Source organism: Tursiops truncatus, chromosome 3, assembly GCF_011762595.2.
Source record: "Tursiops truncatus isolate mTurTru1 chromosome 3, mTurTru1.mat.Y, whole genome shotgun sequence".
In the NCBI taxonomy this organism is placed as follows: domain Eukaryota; kingdom Metazoa; phylum Chordata; class Mammalia; order Artiodactyla; family Delphinidae; genus Tursiops; species Tursiops truncatus.
The window spans coordinates 124,334,253-124,351,923 of NC_047036.1; the positions used below are offsets into that span (position 1 = coordinate 124,334,253).

Here is a 17,671-nt window from a genome sequence, read left to right on the forward strand (position 1 = left end):
GATTTATGTTGGAGGGGTCTTTTCACAGGGGATTCTACAGAGAGAGAGAGAGAGAGGGTGGGGATAATTTCGATGACCCAAGTCTTTTTCCTCTAAATAAATGTTTTCATGGCAAAAAGGCATTTGAATTTATTCCATGTGACTTTGAAGTTACATGAAAAATTATACTCATTCTCATCAAAGTTAGTCTGTAGTCCCCATCTCTCTCCATCCACCTCTTTACTTTGAGAACAACAAAATCCCCTCAAATAAGAGTGTTTGTGATGTATAAATTTTCAATGTTTGTGTTTTGGGTAACCTAGAATAACTAAATGCAGAGGGGTAAATTTGGAAGAATGGACCCCAAAAAGATGATCCCTTGGTATTAGTTTTCAACATAGAAAGCTCACTCTCTAAATTGGTCCACCCCTTGGTGAAGAAATTCTTAGTCCTTGAGCTCCCAGGAGCATCCATAGTAACCCAAAGTCATAATAAACAGAATGTCATTTTATGATTTACAGAACATCTTCACAAAAATTATCTTATTTTTCTCCACAGCAGCTTCGTGAAGTAGGCAGGAGAGATTGTTTCTGAGGCCAGAGAGGTCCAGTTATTAGTTCAGGGTCACACAGTAAGTCAGCAATTGATTTAGTGCCTGTGCTGCTTCTCTGCTGCACCCATCCTTACTGTGTGCTCACAGAGGTTGTGAACAGCGTGTGCAGCAGCCAGACAGATAGTGTGAGTCTCACTGCCAGGTTCAGGGCCTTGGGGCTCAATACCTTGCTGCTCCCTCCTTTGTATTAGAGAAGCATCATCCTCAAAAAGGTGGTTGCCTCCTATGCCCCAATCTCATTAACGGCAGAGGAACAGTGACTTAAAAAAAGCACAGGGGATTGGTCCATCCAGAGTCAATGTGCGAGTTAAGGACTTAAATAAACTTTCTTCATATATGACGAGAATAGGTCCCCAGATGAATCTGCTCCACTGATCAGTGAGAGCCCCAGCCTACACCAGGAGCATTTCAGCGTGGCGCAGTCTTTCTCAACAGCATTTGGGAGTTCCGAGTCACATTTCTCATTAGAGGCTTTTCCCCTTCCCTAAGGAATGACTTTCTCCACAACAAAATTGTAAGCCTTTGCAGGGCACATAATTTTTTTTTTTTTTTTTGTATTTGGATGGTTTGGGTCAATCTTCTCTTCCTCATTCCAAGTCTCTTTCCAGTCTGGTGCAATTCCAGAACTAAAGTAAACGTCAATGGAAATGACACCTGACTTCTTAAGCAGCAGGAACAAGGATAGTATGATAAAGTCATGAGATGCTATCAAATCACAGCCAAGACCAAAGTTGAAACCTCACACAGCTCTGGGATGTGGTGGCGTTTACCTCCCTGGGACCTTCACTCTGGGGCAGGTGGCAAGAGCCATGAACTTAGCTTTGAATGAAAGACATCCAGGTTTATCTGAAGGGCAAAGCTGGCAAGGTCAAGGGTCTAGAAGGCCCAAATGAGGTGGCTAGTTCCTCTGAAACAAAGTCAAAAGGCAGGCAGGCCACACCTTTCTGAGGTAGCTGATGGCTATAGCAGCATCCTGTTGTCACAGAAACAGAATGGAATCTTAGAGATCCTCTGGTCCAAACTTCAGTTGACAGATGCAGAAAGTGAGGTCCAGGGATGGAAGGGCATAGGTCACGATCTCCCACATGTTAGGAGTGGAGCCAGGGCTGGAATTCAGGTCCTCTGACTTGAAGTCAAGCACTGTTTTCCACCCCAAGCGCTGCTTGGTTCTGCCTCCTCCACCTGGGGAAACTGCAGTGAGTGACAAGTCTCGGCAGTGTGCGCCTCCAATTGTTCTCTCCTTTGGGAGCAGCAAGGCCAGATTCAAGGGTTATAAATTGGTACCATGGGCTTTGCTACAAGCTCGTGGGAAAGATTCCAAAGTCTTTCAATAAACACTATGATGCCGCCAGCCCTGCCCAAGGCGCTTTAGGAGAGGATTTGTTCCAGGAAAGCGAGCATTCCACAGCAGGAGGGCCTGAGGCCATGGCACTGGCAGGGAGCTGTCTGTCTTCAGCTTCCCTCCGAGGTTGCTGCAGAGACTGTTTTCCTCTGAAGGATCTTTGCCCTGTTTCTTCCATGGTGAATAAATGGAGCATGTCCTGAAGAGAAGGACTGATATGGACATAAGGTAAAGCAAGTGGAAGTCTGTGACTGGTATGGGGGGCTGGCCAGGAGGATGCACATTTGGACCCACATTCCGGGAGGAACGTGTATTAGTGTCTGGCACAGAGCAGGACACAGATGAGCTGGTGAGTAGTTTGAACATGGCGGTGACAGACACAAACAAGCAAGAGATGCGCGCTTTTGGAACACAACTCTGACCAAGGCAGGTGCAGGGAGGATGTGTTTTGACAGTGTTATGTGAGCAGGCACAGCAAAGAAGGAATATTTGCGGACATCTATGACTGAGACAGGACACAGTGAGTGACTGTGTTTGAAACATGAGCGAGACAAACCAGGCACAGTAAGGGGATATACTGGGGACAACAGAGACTATGAGGCCAGGGTGACTATGAAGCCAGGAAGAGGGAATGCTAGGAAATAAAAAGATCCCTTCAAGGGGGATCTCTGGAGGAGAACCCCCAGTGAACAAGGGAGCCCTCCTGTCCCCTGCCACCTGCTGGAATCCTGGAGGAAAAGCCCAATGGGCATGGGGTGCCTGCACCAATGGATGGATGCTGGGTGAAGAGAATACCGGGCACAGTCAGGCACGAGCAGCAGCTTAGGACCTGGCCCTCTCTTGGAGGGATGGCTGTCTTCAGGGTCACTGCCCCAGGGGCCTAAGTGTCACTGGGCTGAGCAGCCACCAAAGAAGAAGTTGTTGGGGGGTGGGACTGACTCTCCCATTGGCCACCACACTCCACTGCATCCCTAGAGAGGGGAGAAGATCACAGAACCTCAGAGTTGGAATGGACAGATAGGCTGGTGAAAGAGCCCACCCACTGCAGGAAAGCCCCTTGTGCCATGCAGATGGGTAGTTGTTTAGCCCCTGCTTAGGAATCTCCACTGACCGGCCAGGCCATATTATTTTTGAGCAACTTTAGTTATTGGCAAGAGCTTATTAATGTTCTGCCAAAATCAGCCTTCCTACAGCTTCTACCCTGTGGAACTACTATGCCCTCCAGGCCCACTCAAAATTCTTCCCTCCACTAATTATATCCTCCAAGTTTTCTCTTCTCCAGGCTACACATTTCCATTTTCTTTAATAGTTCATTATATATTATGGTCTCCAGATTATTGCCCATAATGGGCACTGTCCTCTAAACACAATCCTTATTATAATTATCTCTCTTGAAATATAGTACCAGGAAAGAGCCCAAATTTACACAGTGAGCCTGATTTATGTCACATACTTTTCATCATCAATTTAGTTTACTTCTATGAATGCAGTCAACATTAAGTTCATTTCTGACAATGGTAATATGCTATTGGCTTATATGTTATACTCATTGCCAACTTTTATCTTTTTGATACAAACAGCTGTCAATTCTTGTGGTTCTTTATTACATTGGTACAGTTTATTTTATTTATTTATTTATTTATTCACTCATTCATTCATTTAGCCAAAATAGAGGACATGTGTCTCAGTTTAATTTCATTTTATTGATTTGGTATCATTTTAGTCAATTGAGATCATTCTAAATCATAACAATTTCAACATTCAAGATAGGATTATTTAGCACTGACTCAAGCTAGACTTTAAGGATTTTACCAACACATAGGAAGATCAGATAATCTATTGCTACCTAGATTTTTCAGTTTAGATCTTCTTGAAGATCTTCTTAGATCTTCAATCTTCAGTCAAGAGAAAAAACAACTGATTGAAGAGGGCTAAGCCAGAGAATTGTGGTACCCCACCACAGACTGCCTTCCCAGCAGACAGTAACAATCCCTGTGCCTGAGAATGGACCCACCCATGGAAGGTTTTGTGTAATGCTTTGCTGAAATGTCTCTGTCAAGCAGTAAATCTGTCCTAATAGATAATGAAATTAGTTGGCATGAATTATTTTTTAATGAAACAACACTGACTCTTGCATACAAATCATTTGTATAATAACTGTCTTTGAATTTTGATAAGGTCTATTTCAAGCTATGAGTCTATAGTTCCTGCAGTCCAGCTTTTATCTTTCTTTAAGAACTGGGACAATATTTACTGGTCTCCAGGCTGCCATCATATCCTGAGTCCACAAAAGAGCTCCAGTCAGAGGTCTTATCAACCAGTTCCTTTAATCCCGTGAGAAATAATACATCTTGGCTCAGAGACAGTTAAAAGTTTTCCATCAATCCCAGGCAGCAACTTTTTCCCTGTGATGTGCTCTTCTTTCCAGTTGCAAGATTATTCTTACTAAAGCAGAATATGCAAGATTTCGTCCCTAAATAATGACAGCTATTTCTGGGTTTTCTACTTGCTCTAAACATACCTTTTGATTCATCTTTGGTTATACATTCCTTCTGCCAGATTTTCCACATGCCATTCTTCAAGTATAAGCTCTCTAGAAAACTCAAGATGTGGCCTAATGTCTTTACATATGCCCCACATTTTTATCTGTTTTATTCACTGAACATATCTATTAAAAGAAAGAATGAATGAATAGAAAGGAAGAAAGGAAGGAGAGAAGGAAGGAAGGGAGGGAGGGAGGGAGGGAGGAAGGGAGGGAGGGAGGGAGGGAGGGAGAAAGGAAGGGTTTCTCATTTCTCACTGGCCAAATTCCCTTTGTATCATACTTATTATTATCATTATTAGCAACAATAAAAACCACCACCCATTAGGGCAGCACCTGTGTGCCAGGCACTGGGCTAAGTGTGTTATATCCATTAATTCATGTATTTTAAACCCATTTAACAGACAAGGAAACTGAGTTTCAGTTTAAATAATTTGCCCAAATTTACTCAGTTAATAAATGGCAGAATCAGACTTACATTCCAGTCAATTTTGATTCCAAAGTCTGGGCTCTGAATTGTCCTGATACACTGTCACTCATCATCTTGAGAACCACCACTAAGTCCAGTGTTCATGTTCTGCTGTCTCTAGCATCTTTTTGTCCCACTATGATGGACTCAGGGTAAAAGGAATATGTACGTGGGTGTATATTATATCTATTCTTCCCCTGGGAAGCCTACAGTATGATGTGTCTCCTCCTCTTACTGAAACACAATATAACTGGGATGTTAATATGGGACTCTTTCCTGCTAACCCCTCTTACCCACTAAAAGAACATCTTTGCCAAGAGGTGTATATATTTTCTGTGATTCAGAACCAGGGAGACTAGGTGGAAAAGGAAAAAGAACCTGCAGAGTCAGGAGGAAAGTAGAGAGAGCAGAGGAAGGGGCTAAGTGAATAAACATAATGAAGAATGAGGAGAGAGGATGCAAGACAAAGCAGGAAGATCTGGGCTAAAGTGAAGCATTGAGTTGGGTAAGTGGAAGGCTCCAGAGCAGTTGGGGATCAAGGAGGAGGCTCTTTGGGAAGTGTTTCCAAAATGTTATATTGGTTATCTCATATAATCCTTCCAAATATTCAAATAAAGACTGAGATTTCTGCAGAATTGCTATTGGGTGCCTGGTACCACTCCTTTTTATTCAGACAACATCAATATAGCCCTTGCCAAGGAGAGAAGTCATGAATAAACGAAAATGGCCCAGCCTCTTAACTCCATGGAGGACTCACAACCAACTCCCTTTAAGTAGGGAAAAAGGAGACTTGAGAATAATGCTAGGGTGATCTTGTGTCCTGGTTGGCCTGTGTCAGTCTCAGTTTACACTCCTGTACTAGTCTAATTGTTCACAGTTAACAATTTAATATCATCTGCCTTTTAGGTCTTCATTCAGGATACAAAGTCATGGTGCAATATGCTGCACCCCAAGAGACCTCGACCCATACAATGAATCACACTCAGGAGGCACAGCTTTAACACTCAGTGAGCCCCTTTCACTTTCAACCACAAGGCCACCCTACTAACTCAGCAATGTGAACAATAAACCAGAAGACAGGAACCTGGATTCCAATGCCTTTTTAGCCTCCATCCATGCATGCCTCTGAGGACTTAGTCCCTTTCCTGTGCCTCATTTTCCCCGTTCTTTAAACAAGGAGGATTATCTGTAAGATCCCTTGCAGCTCTGACATTCTGATTCTATGAGGAGCAGAGATGGTGGGTGACAAATACAGACCTTCTTATTGGGTACCAGCTGTGTGTGGGACTGTTCTCCAAAGCTGTGGGTAATTGCTTCAAATTTGGCTTTAATATTCTTTTGTTAGTATCTGATACTTTATATTCTGTGTGGAGGGAAGAGGTTTCGCTGGAAACAGGGAGGATAATTTTTGGATTTGTATTAAAGAATCTGAAAGACCTCAATTTCTGAATCTGTGAAGTTACACTGCAAAGCTGTTAAATGTATCTCGTTAGGATAGGATAGGGAGGGCCTGAGATGCCACAACTTAAAATGCAGCGAGACCACAACTGTCCTTCCTTAAACACATGCTTGATCAGAAACACTGGCAGAGCCGCTCAAAATTTCTGATGCAAAACATCATTAAAAAAGAATCTCTGATATTTTAACAGACTTAAGATGCAGCTTTTTGTTTTAATAGTTTTAGTAAAATCCTCTACAATTTATGAAGCATTTTTGTATCATTTTCCACATTTAATCTTCAACACAAACCTGTAAGGAAGGAAAGTAGGTACAATGTAGGGGCATAGATTGATTGCTAGGTAACAGTGGATCTAGTGCTATAAATCAGGTGTTCTGCCTCCCAAATCAGGAATTCTGTCCATTGGGAAACATGGAAATCATTTGTACAGTGGGAAGAGTTTTGTGATGAAGTTTAATATTAACGGTTGATGAAACAGAGTTACAATTCCCTTTGTTCCAGAAGAAGAGGGAGGAGGAGGAGGAGAAGGAAAAAGAGGAGAAGATGAGAGAGATCACTAGCTAAGTCATCTTTCACAAAATTGTTCAGAGACTGTGTGCATCAGAATTGTCTTGGGTACTTATGGCAAATACAGATTCCCAGGATCCACATCAGACCTCTGACAAGAGGGTGGGAGTGGGGAGTGGGGAGAGGGCAGGGGTGGGATGGGGAGGGCAGAAATCTGCATTTTTAAAAAGTGCTCTCACATAATTCTTAGGCACATGGGAGTATAAGATTCCCTGAGGAGGTGAATGTCCAGTTATTCTACTCACACCTGAGGCACAGTTTAGCACTGGAGACAGGGGGCAGTAAGAGAAAGGACAAGTGAGTGGGAAGGGCCAGAGCTAGCAGTATGAGACATTCAGCGATTCTGCACAAGGGATCAGAAAGGAAGCATTGACATGCATGCAAAGAGTCCATTTTAGCAAAGTGGACAAGGGGTATTTGTTCGCTTTTATGACACTGATGATGAAAAGAGGACAGACTTGGTGATGAATCATGAAAATGAGGTGGCAAAAAATGTAAAGAGATGCACAAAGCAATATTTTTTAAGGTGTTTTTCATGTGATGAAAAAAATAGAATGCTTGGTTACAATTAGCTGATAAAAACTAATTGAACTGTTTATAAACAGTAGGCACATAAACTTGTGCTAATTTATCAGTAAACTCAATGGCTCAAAAGGTGATGGCCTAGGCCAATTTCTTCATTTGTCTTTAGATCACTATCAACCAGAAGAGAATATTGACTCTGGAAGATCTAGTATTTCCCAAACATGGGATGTTTTCCACAGGTGATATGCCAAACAAAAAGGCACAACGTTAAACAATCTGAATCACAGTAAGGAGATCCAATACTTCTTTCACTCATTCTGCTCATTTCAAAGAGACATACTCAGTTTGGCCCCACTCTGACTTTAACAATTCTCTACTACCTAATAAAATGGAGAGCAGGCCTTTAACAATTCTCTACTACCTAATAAAATGGAGAGCAGGCCTTTAACAATTCTCTACTACCTAATAAAATGGAGAGCAGGCCTTTGACTCAGAGACTTTGGCAAACAATATTATTAAATTTTAATAGTAAAAAAGTTATGCAAATAATAATAATTTGTTTTGTTTTCATTGTATTTAATTTTAAAATCATCTTCTCTATATGATTTTTCACTTAAGGTCATAATAGAGAGTTCCATTTACAAACAGATTTATTTAAATTAAAAATGTATTTAAAGATATATAGTAAATAAATAATAGCATGGGCAGAATGTTGATATGGGTAAAAATTGTGAAAATAGCAGGCAAATGACAAAAAACCCTACCAGATGAGAAAACTTAATTGCAGGGAGGACAGTGTCTTGACAAGGACATAAAGCAATGCATCCTCAGGGTGGGAACTCTGGGATCTTTCTATTATTTTGTGCTGCTTGCAGAAAGAATCCCAGATAGCTAACTTTGCACAGTTTGGAATGCCTAACCTTGTAGCTCTGGACAAAACATATTCTCAGGGGCTCTTTAATTGCACCACCAGCCTCAGATATGTCCATGTTTCAACATGCTGAAGTGCAAGATCAAGTCAGGACGCATGGCTTATTCTAATCCGAATGCACTTCTATTTCTCAATGTGCACATATAATTAAAGGTCAAACCAATTTCCTTGTGTGGCTTTTTCCCACTGTCTACCACAGTTCCTAAAGCACAAATAAAAGACTGGAACTTTGAGTCTGGGGGATCAGACTGTCTGTCTGCTTCTTCTGCTGAACTATTTTGATATGACAGAACCTAAAAATATGTAGGAGAAAAGTATGGATCCGTGATAATATCAGCCAATATTAATTGAGCGTTTATTATGTGTCAGTGATTGTGCTAAACTAATCATGGATTATCTCATATAATTTTCACAACAATCCTATCACATAGGTTTTATTATTTACAGGCTCAAGTTGTGTGGAATGAGGCGTAGTAATTTGCCCAAGTCAAATCATCTAGGGAGAGGTGGAGCCACCAGCTGAACCAGGCAAATCCAACTCAGAGTCTTATCATACCAGCTTCACTAAATGTGCACCTTCACTGAACAGGCACCCTCGACTCTTAGACACTGCAGGTAGGAAATGTCCTGCTCTTGAGAAGCTGTCCATGTGAGCAGAGGGTGTTTTAAGTCCATAAAGTTACTTAAGATCCCACAGGATGAGCTGAGCCTCCAAGAAAAAGAGAAGCAGGTGTGAGAGCCCAGAGGAGGAAGTGGTTAGCTCCAATATTCAGGGGGTAGGGATCAGGAAAGTTGAGAGAGCTCATATTGGAACTGTGCCTCAAGGAATGAGTAGGCTTGTGCCAGGCAGCAAAGTGAGAAAGAGCATTTGAGACAGCAGAAGTAATCCAGAGGCTGGAGAATTCACTACTTATCTAGGGAAAACTGATCAATCTTGCATGCTTATTGCATAGGGAGTTAGGTCGGGGGAGAGTTGAGGGAAATGAGTTGGAAAACCAGACTGGGTCAGGCAAGAAGGGCTTTATATGCCCTTCACTATCTGCCCACTGCAAGTCACACTATATTGCTCAAGGCTATTCTATTACAGCTCAATCCAGCTGGCATTTACAGTTTAAAATCCCACATGTTTGAATGGCCTTAACATTCTCTTAAACGATACACATGAAATAGCTTCTCTCTTTATGGTTATATTATACACATAGTCCCAAAAGAAAACCAGAGGCAAAAAAATTATAATTTGCAACCCAGCCAATGTCTTGCCTTGGATAATAATAAGTTACCCCTCATTGGGAGGGGAGACAGACAACTACCTACTAGATAAGTTGTAGAAGAGATCACTGCATTGGTTGGGATATTTGACCAGATCACTTCTGAAGCCCTTTCCATGTCTAAGAATCAAAAGTTCTGCATTATTTCAAGAGTGATTAATTAACTAGCAAGGAGCACAGCTTAGTGGTTAACAGCAAGGGCTCTGAAATTAGGTGAACATGTGTTAGAATCCTGGCCTACCACTCACCAGCTATAGGACAGTAGCCAAGTTATTTAATCTCTGAGTCTCAATTTCCCCATCAGTAAAATGGGGATTTTAATACCTGCTCCATGGATTATATTAAGGATTCCATGAGATGACACATGTAATGCACTTAGCACAATGGCTGGCATATAAAACCAGTGTTCAGTAAATGGTAGATGCTAAGATGACGATAATAAAGATGGTGATGTCTGGACCAAGAAACCAAGTTATTCTTAGGCAACTAGTTATTATACATGACAATCATACACACACACACACACACACACACACACACACACACACACACACACACACACACACACTCCTTTTGCCAAAGTCAGAAACTCTAAGCAGGCAATGAAAATTCACAAATAGAAGAAAAATTCCATTATACAAGCCAGCAAAGGAAATAAAAGTTTGAAAAGAATAAAAGGAACATGAGTAGGCACCAAATATATTTGTTTGTCAGGTTTATCAAAATATAGATTCACCCATTTCTTAGAGAACAAAAAGCTCTCCAAGGACAATTCTAACTGTGAATGTTTCCAAGAATCTTGTAAAAAATGAGAATGAGAAAATAATTCAGAAATCACTTGGTAAAAAGCAGGTTCTTGGCTCTTTGGTTGAATACAACCCAGAGCACACTCAGATATTTGTTTATATAACCAGAAGCCATCCACCAGGTTTCCTTGCTCAAGGGTTGGAGATGATTTCACAGCATTTCTTGGAGCACAGAAGCTAGAACTTTCTGCCTCACTCCCTTCCCCACAGTTCCCCTATCCTTGCAGTTGAAGTAATTTTCCTTCTGCTTCTGAACTTATTGCTCAGGAACTATCCTGTACCTTATGAGGAGGATATTATGATGATTTTGACCCCAAACCATTTCCCCTCAGACCCAGTTCTGACAATGCACCAGTGTTCCAGAAAAAGAAGCCTTGTCTTCCCAACCTAGTGTTCCTGCTTTTTTGCCTACTAAGATGATGATTATGATAAGGAGATCACAATATATCAATAAGTTACTTATCCCAAGCTCTATATGTACAGTATCTTACACCAGCCTCGTAACAGTGTTATGAGGCAAGAACCACCTTTACTTCCACCTTTGCACAGGAAGGAACCGAGGCAGCAAGAGGTCGAGTAACCTGCCCAGGATCATGCAGGTTCAGAGTGGCAGGACCTGAATTCAGACTGAGGTTCATCAAATGCCAAGTCCTATGCTTTTAGCCATAACACTAAACTTCTTCATCAGTACTCTGATTTCCTCTAGGTTGGGACCCTGCCTTAACTACCTTCAGACCAGAGAAGTCCAGGTCTTAACTGTCCCCATGTGAAAAAGGAAGAACATGAAAACCAGGTTGAGGGGATATTTCTTTAATCTCAGTCCTTCTCCTTACAAATCTTTAAACAGCAATTCCATTCATATTAAAGCCTCAAAGAACAGAAATTTATCTGGAGAGGTGGATATGACAACATTTTTCTCAAACAGGATCTCAGGAATAAAATCAACTGCTTAACCACTAAGCAGGCATCTATAGAACCCAGGAATGGATTCCTTCCTTAGATGTGTCTAAATTTCCTACTAGCCAGATTGCTAGAAGAATCATAAAGGAAAAGAAAATGGTCCCTGCAATTGACAATATCACCTCTGGCACATCTCTTCCCACTGGTAACCTTTCCAGAAGGTCTCCAGCTTCAACCAAACAAAGTGCTACACTGGCTAAAGTAGGTTGTGCTCTCTCATGTTTAACTGCACTGTGGGAGGACTTGCGTGGTTCTGTAACTCACACAATCACAAAGAAAGGGTCTGACAATATCTCCTTTGACCTCCCACCCCTTCCTTGGCCATGCTGACAAATGATCAGTCAATGCTTCCAGTGACTGATGGTCCATCAACACTTAGTAAGAGGATCCGTTCCATTTTGTGCTGAAACATGCATTCTTAAAACTTCAATCCTTTGTACCTACCTCTTTCCCTTGAGACCATGCAGAACAAATCAGATCCCTCTTTCCCAAAACAGCCTTCAGAGATATTAAAAACAACGCTCATGACCTGAATCTTCTTTGAGCCCTAAACTCATCATGCCCCATTCCTTCATGAATTCTGCAAAGAAAATCATGATGTTTTTCCTCTCCTGGAGACACTCTAGTTTGTCGACACCCAGAGTAAGAAGCAGCTTTACCACTTCTATGGGCCAGAGTCAGGTATCATTACAGTGTGGACTAAGCACACATTTACACAGGGATATGGTTTCCTAGTAGGTCTCTTAAGTGTGCTTTGGAGGCAATTCCTTCCTGAACAGCTGCTCCGACTAAATTAGGAGGACTGTGTCTCTGGCAAGTGCATGCCGTAAGGGAACAAGTTCACAGAGCCTGCCTCGGAGAAAGGGTTTATCTGCAAGGTTACTACTGGCACTCTAACCACGGACATTCAGGGCCCTTCCTCTCAGAAATAATTGCCTTTTACAGGGTTTTTTCCCCCTTGTCTTGTCTTAGGTGTGGATGTGGATTAAGAGGAGCCAAGGGATGCAGGGGCTGCACTGTAGTAGGCAGATAAAAGCACACACAACTCCTGGCATTGATCAAAGACCTCTCCTCCTGCTGTCCCCTGGCAGAGGTAAGGAGGTTCTTTGTTACAAATCCCAGAGGACTGGTTTAAAGCAAGGTTTTTCAACCACAGATTTATTTTGAAATTTGGGACCAGAGAATTCTCTGGGGAGGGGTGTCCCATGCATTCTTGAATGTTTAGTAGCATCTCTGGTCTCCGTCCACTGGATGCCAGTAGCATCCACCAGTTGTGAAAACCAAAAATGCCTTCAGGCATTGTTAAATGTCCCCTGGTAAACAAAACTGTCCCCAGTTGAGAACTACCAGTTTAAATCCAGACTATCTCAATAGTTTAAGACATGGAGCTAGACCTAAACTTGAAGCATTATCTATGTGAACTTTCTCATTTTATTGGTGCTGAGAGAAATGACAGCAATCAGTAAGGAATTAGAAGACAGGCTTCCTGCTCTTTCCAGTGTCCATTGAGAACACTGATGGTTCTCAATCCTGCTGTACGTTAGCGCTCCTAAAACATACGCATTTCTGGTCCCCAACCAGACCAGTTAAAATGGAATTTCTACATGTGGAACCCAGGAGCTCCCAGGTGACTCTAGTGTGCAGCCAGGGTCAAGGGCCAGAGCCCCACATCACACTGCCTCTATTCTTGACCTCTGATAAACCACCTTGAGCACCACTGCAGCTGGGTGTGGTTTGGGGTTTGCCCTGAAGTATGACATGCACAGTGGGCACCAATCTCAGAGGGCTGGTACATGGAACCCTAACAACCTAGCAACAAGAGCACCTGCAGAGCCAAAGGGGGAAAACAAATACACACAGACTGTAACCAACTTGTTAGACAAGTTAGCATGTTTTATGTCGGATCAAAGAAATGCCTACAGGTAATTTAAAAGCCAGAAGGCATATTCAAAATAAGAGTCCCAACTGTTCAGCACAGGGCATGATGTACCCAGGAAACAGGTCTTGTCTCATGTTTAAACAATTATTTATAAACAGTGTAATTAATTTAATTTCATTCATTTCTGGCTTTTCTTCTAACAGAGGGAGCTCTGCGTTCCTTGTTTAAGGAGCAGTGTTTAGAACACAGAGATTTCTATTGACTCATTTCTTAAGAGATGCTTATCAGGAGGCTGAGAAAATAACTGGAGAAGTTGTTTGTTTTAACCAAGATATGAACAATGTTATATCTACAATTATAATAACAACAGTTACAGCAGCTTCCGTGCATGGAGCACTTTCTGTGTAACAGAAGCTGGGCTCAGCTCTGCACATACGTTATCATATTTAACCTTAACAAAAGCCCTAGGAGATGGGTTCTAATATTATTCCCATTTTACAGGTGAGGAAACAGAGGCCTAGAGATGTCTGGTCACATGCTAAAGATTATATAGATAGTAAATGACAGATCTCAGACAGGACTGACATCCAGATGTGACAGACTCCAGCCCCTATAGCCATTATGCTACATTGGGTCCAATGCCCCTTTGTTTACTTACCAAAGTTCACCTTCCTCTGAGTCAGAGACAGTGGAAAGGATGATGTTTTAGGCCTCAGCACTTTAGTCCAGCAGTAGGCATCCTGGAGGGCAGCTTAAGCCACTTGATTACCGAACTTTTGCAAGTACACTCTGCAAACAGCACTAACTTTTCTAACCCTGAGTATTTGATGAGGCAAGTGGAGCTCTTCTGATGTTATTCTCACTGTTTTCCCGGTGTGATCTCAACAAGAACAATGTTTTGTGAGAGCTCCTTCAGGTTGGGATTGGGGAAGGACTGAGGACAGGGCCAGCTTCATGGCTGTGTGACCAAAGCAGTCACACAGGAACCCAGAGCTTGGTGTAATGTTCTGCTTGTCCTCATCTTGGAATTCTCAATAACTTTATCTTTGAACTTGTGATCTCTGAGGGACAATGAAGCATGCATGTGAGCAGAGATGACACGTGTAGTATGTGTGTACACCATAGTTCCTTGCTGCCTCTCACGTTAGTGATGCCCTGTGAGCACAGAATTCTGGTAGACCAACCATACATAAAGAGTTACTAAGACTCAAAGCAAACACGTGAATACATAATGTATATAAAGCATCTTCCTTTCTCCCATCGTCTTTTTGTCAGCAGCTTCTGTAACATGCTTACCTTGTATTTGCTGAGTCTTGCTGAATTCGCACAGATCGTGGGTCCACTACAATTCTGCACTCATGTTTCCTATCAACACATCTATGACTGAGTAAGCAGATGGCTGGTGGCCCTGAGAGCCCATGTTTTCCATTTGAACCAGAAATTGCCAGATGCAGAAAGGAGGCAGTGATTTTCTAAGAAAAAGGAACCATCAAGGAACCCTACCAAGTCTTTTCCACATGCATTGCCTTCCTCTATTAGCCAAGCACTTATGTTGAAAATACTGACATAGAAAGAAAGGATATGATAGAGCAAATCATGGTTCTTTTCTCTTCAGTCCTTCTTTACTCCCCAGTAAGCTGAAGGGAGAATGTTAGTAGAATGTGTGTGTATCAAGAAGTGAAATAAAAACAGTTGTGTTAGTTTTGTGCACTGTCTGGTAAAAATAAAATACATAAGCATGTCTGAATTACAAAATACAATTTGTGTAATCTGTATAATTTTGGTGACTCCACACACAGGTTAAATGCTCTTATTTTTGCATTTAAAACTGTCAGTGCACAATATAAAGACAGACGGTAAATTTTCTGCTAATACTTTAAAATTGCATTTTGTTTTTCTACTAGAGAAAAGGTAAATAGCAAATAAAATACATATGACAAGTTGAGAGAAAGACTGAGGAGGAAGGAAAAAGGATTTCCATTTTAATACTTTTAACAGAAATGTGTTCCTGCCCTTTGAACCAGGGGCCCCACATTTTCATTTTGCATTGGGGCTGCGAATTATGCAGCCACCCCTGGGGGAGACTGGGGGAGAGAAGGCAAGGTCATGCTCACCCAGCCTTGGTTTACCCAGATTAAGTCTGCTTTGGCTCAAAACAATGAGGCAAATGTTGAATCCAATTGTAGCCTCCAAAGTTCAAGGCAAAGGCCAAAAACCTCCAAGCAGAAACCTCTAAGGATCCAAAGTAAATCAAACCTAAATTATCTCCTCATCCATGGGTAATCTTCCAATCTACTATGTGAAAACCTTTATTTAAATGGGGAATTCTGATGGGGTGAATTAGAAAGTTGGCAAGTGTCTACATAGTGGAAAAACAAAACAAACAAAAAACTATTCCAGTTAAGGAATTAACAAAAAAAAATTTTTAAGTGGTGAAAATTTATTTCAGTATACACTGTCCATGTGAACAATAGGGTCTAGATAGGGTCTGATAAGGGCATCCATTCATTCATTCAGCAAATGTATTAACTGAGCAATGTGCTACACCCTGGGGGAACTTTTGGGAATAAAATGGATGTTATCTGCCCTCAGGGACTGACAGTCTGACTGGAAGATAGATAATAAAGAAGTAAACAAGACATGAATACAATTATAAATTCTGATAACAAGAGGCAATAATGACCTGAAAGAATTTTTTTTCCTTCTACTGTTTTTTGGGGGAACCTCATTCTCTTTGCCTCTTTCTTACTTTCACTTTTTCCCTATCTTCATATTTTTCTTTATTGATTCCACATATAAATCTGAATATACTAATCTTATGCATTGAAATGTCAAAGACTTAATATAGCCCATCCACTAGAATCAGTTTATTTATTATTAAGCTCTGGTGGATAACAGGAGTTAATAAGTATGAGGGAAAATATACATTGTTTCCTTCGAGAGAGAAGGTTCAAATTGCTTTAGAACCTTTAGAACAGCTTTAGAGCTGTTTTGTCCACTGGAACTTTTTACGATAAATGAAATAGTCTACATTTGTACTGTCTAATCCAGTAGCCACTTACAATATGTAACCACTGAGCTCTTTGAATGTGACTAGTGGTTACCCTATTGGACAGGGCAGGTCTAGAGACCTCCAGGTCAACGGAAAACCTTTTCATCGGGGGATTGAGGGTGGAGAACAGAGGATGACAGCCAAGAGCCAAGTTAGATATGTAAGAATTTCTTTGGGAAGTGCTTGAAGAGATGTTCAGCCTTCTTAGGAATCAGGTGAGTGACCTAAGTTTGAGCAAGATCTATACTTGGAGAACCAGGGAAGATGCTGAAGCCTGGCATGAGTAGAGAAACCCATCCACAAAGCTAAACTTTGCATGTAAACTCTGCTTGTGTTACCTAACTTATAAATAGTCTGCTCTTACAACATACTTATCTCTCCCATGAGGACAGAGCTTTGCAGTTAGGAAAGCAATTGCACATCTATTATCTTGTTTGATTTTCACAGTGAGGTAGTGACATAGGCAGGATAGGAATTATTTACCCAAGAAGCCAAAGCTGGAATCCTCAGTGGATTTCACGTACAGAAAAATCTCTGTCTAAAGTTACTGTCAGCACCCTGAGTCCCTACTCTGCCATGGACCCTCAGAGCTAATCAGCATAGAGACAGCTAAATAGAAGAGAAGCTAGGCCAGGGGAGAAGGAACAGAAGCATTCCTTCATTCCCTTGTCAAGTCTCATGATGTTCCAGGTACTTTACTAGGCTCAGAGGATACAGCAGTGAACAAGACTGGCAAAATCCTTGGCGTTTATCCAGTGAACAAAGAATTCCAGAATCAAATCCCTATTTAACCTCAAATCAAATCAATATGGCTTATTCCTATCACCTGTCACCCACGTGACTCTGTGTAGTCACAGTCTATATGTTCACGCTATGCCTCCCAAGTAGGGAGTATCACTTGGCTTGAAGAATGACTGAGCTGAGGCCAGGCTTCCAAAAGAATATTCTCCCATATTTTACTGGTTAACATCAGATAAAATTATCATGTTTCTTCCTTCTGTCATTTGGATTTTGTACACACAATGTTGAACAGCAGAGATGACAAGGCATTCTTGTCTTATTCCTGACTTGAGTAGGAAAGCAGCCAATGTTTTCTCATTAGGATATTTCTTCCTTTCTCTGCTGTTATGTTTGATGTGAGTTTCCTAGAGTGGCAAAAGTAACTTCTATGAGACTAGGAGAGATGTTGGCAGATGGGGAAAACACAGTTACAGAATCAGGTTAAAGATGTGACAAGGAGAGAGACGCTGGCTCCAAATTCACTAAGAATCAGTTCATA

The 17,671-nt window shown here is 41.5% G+C and overlaps 1 protein-coding gene across 3 annotated transcripts in view; it reads right to left on the bottom strand.

The window, feature by feature from the left end:
- The window catches only part of HTR4 (5-hydroxytryptamine receptor 4), a 318,838-nt gene that overhangs the window by 26,061 nt on the left and 275,106 nt on the right, over nucleotides 1-17,671 (bottom strand). The window contains exons 9-10 of one of the 3 annotated variants that reach the window (XM_073802676.1): nucleotides 3,888-4,007; nucleotides 1,254-2,905 (exon numbers count right to left, since the gene is read on the bottom strand). The exons of the other annotated variants lie outside the window; for them this stretch is intronic. Of the exons in view, the coding sequence (XP_073658777.1) occupies nucleotides 2,815-2,905; nucleotides 3,888-4,007 (211 nt within the window). The 3' untranslated portion in view covers nucleotides 1,254-2,814. Of the gene's footprint in view, nucleotides 1-1,253; nucleotides 2,906-3,887; nucleotides 4,008-17,671 lie in introns of those variants that run through there. 3 annotated transcript variants of the gene reach the window in all.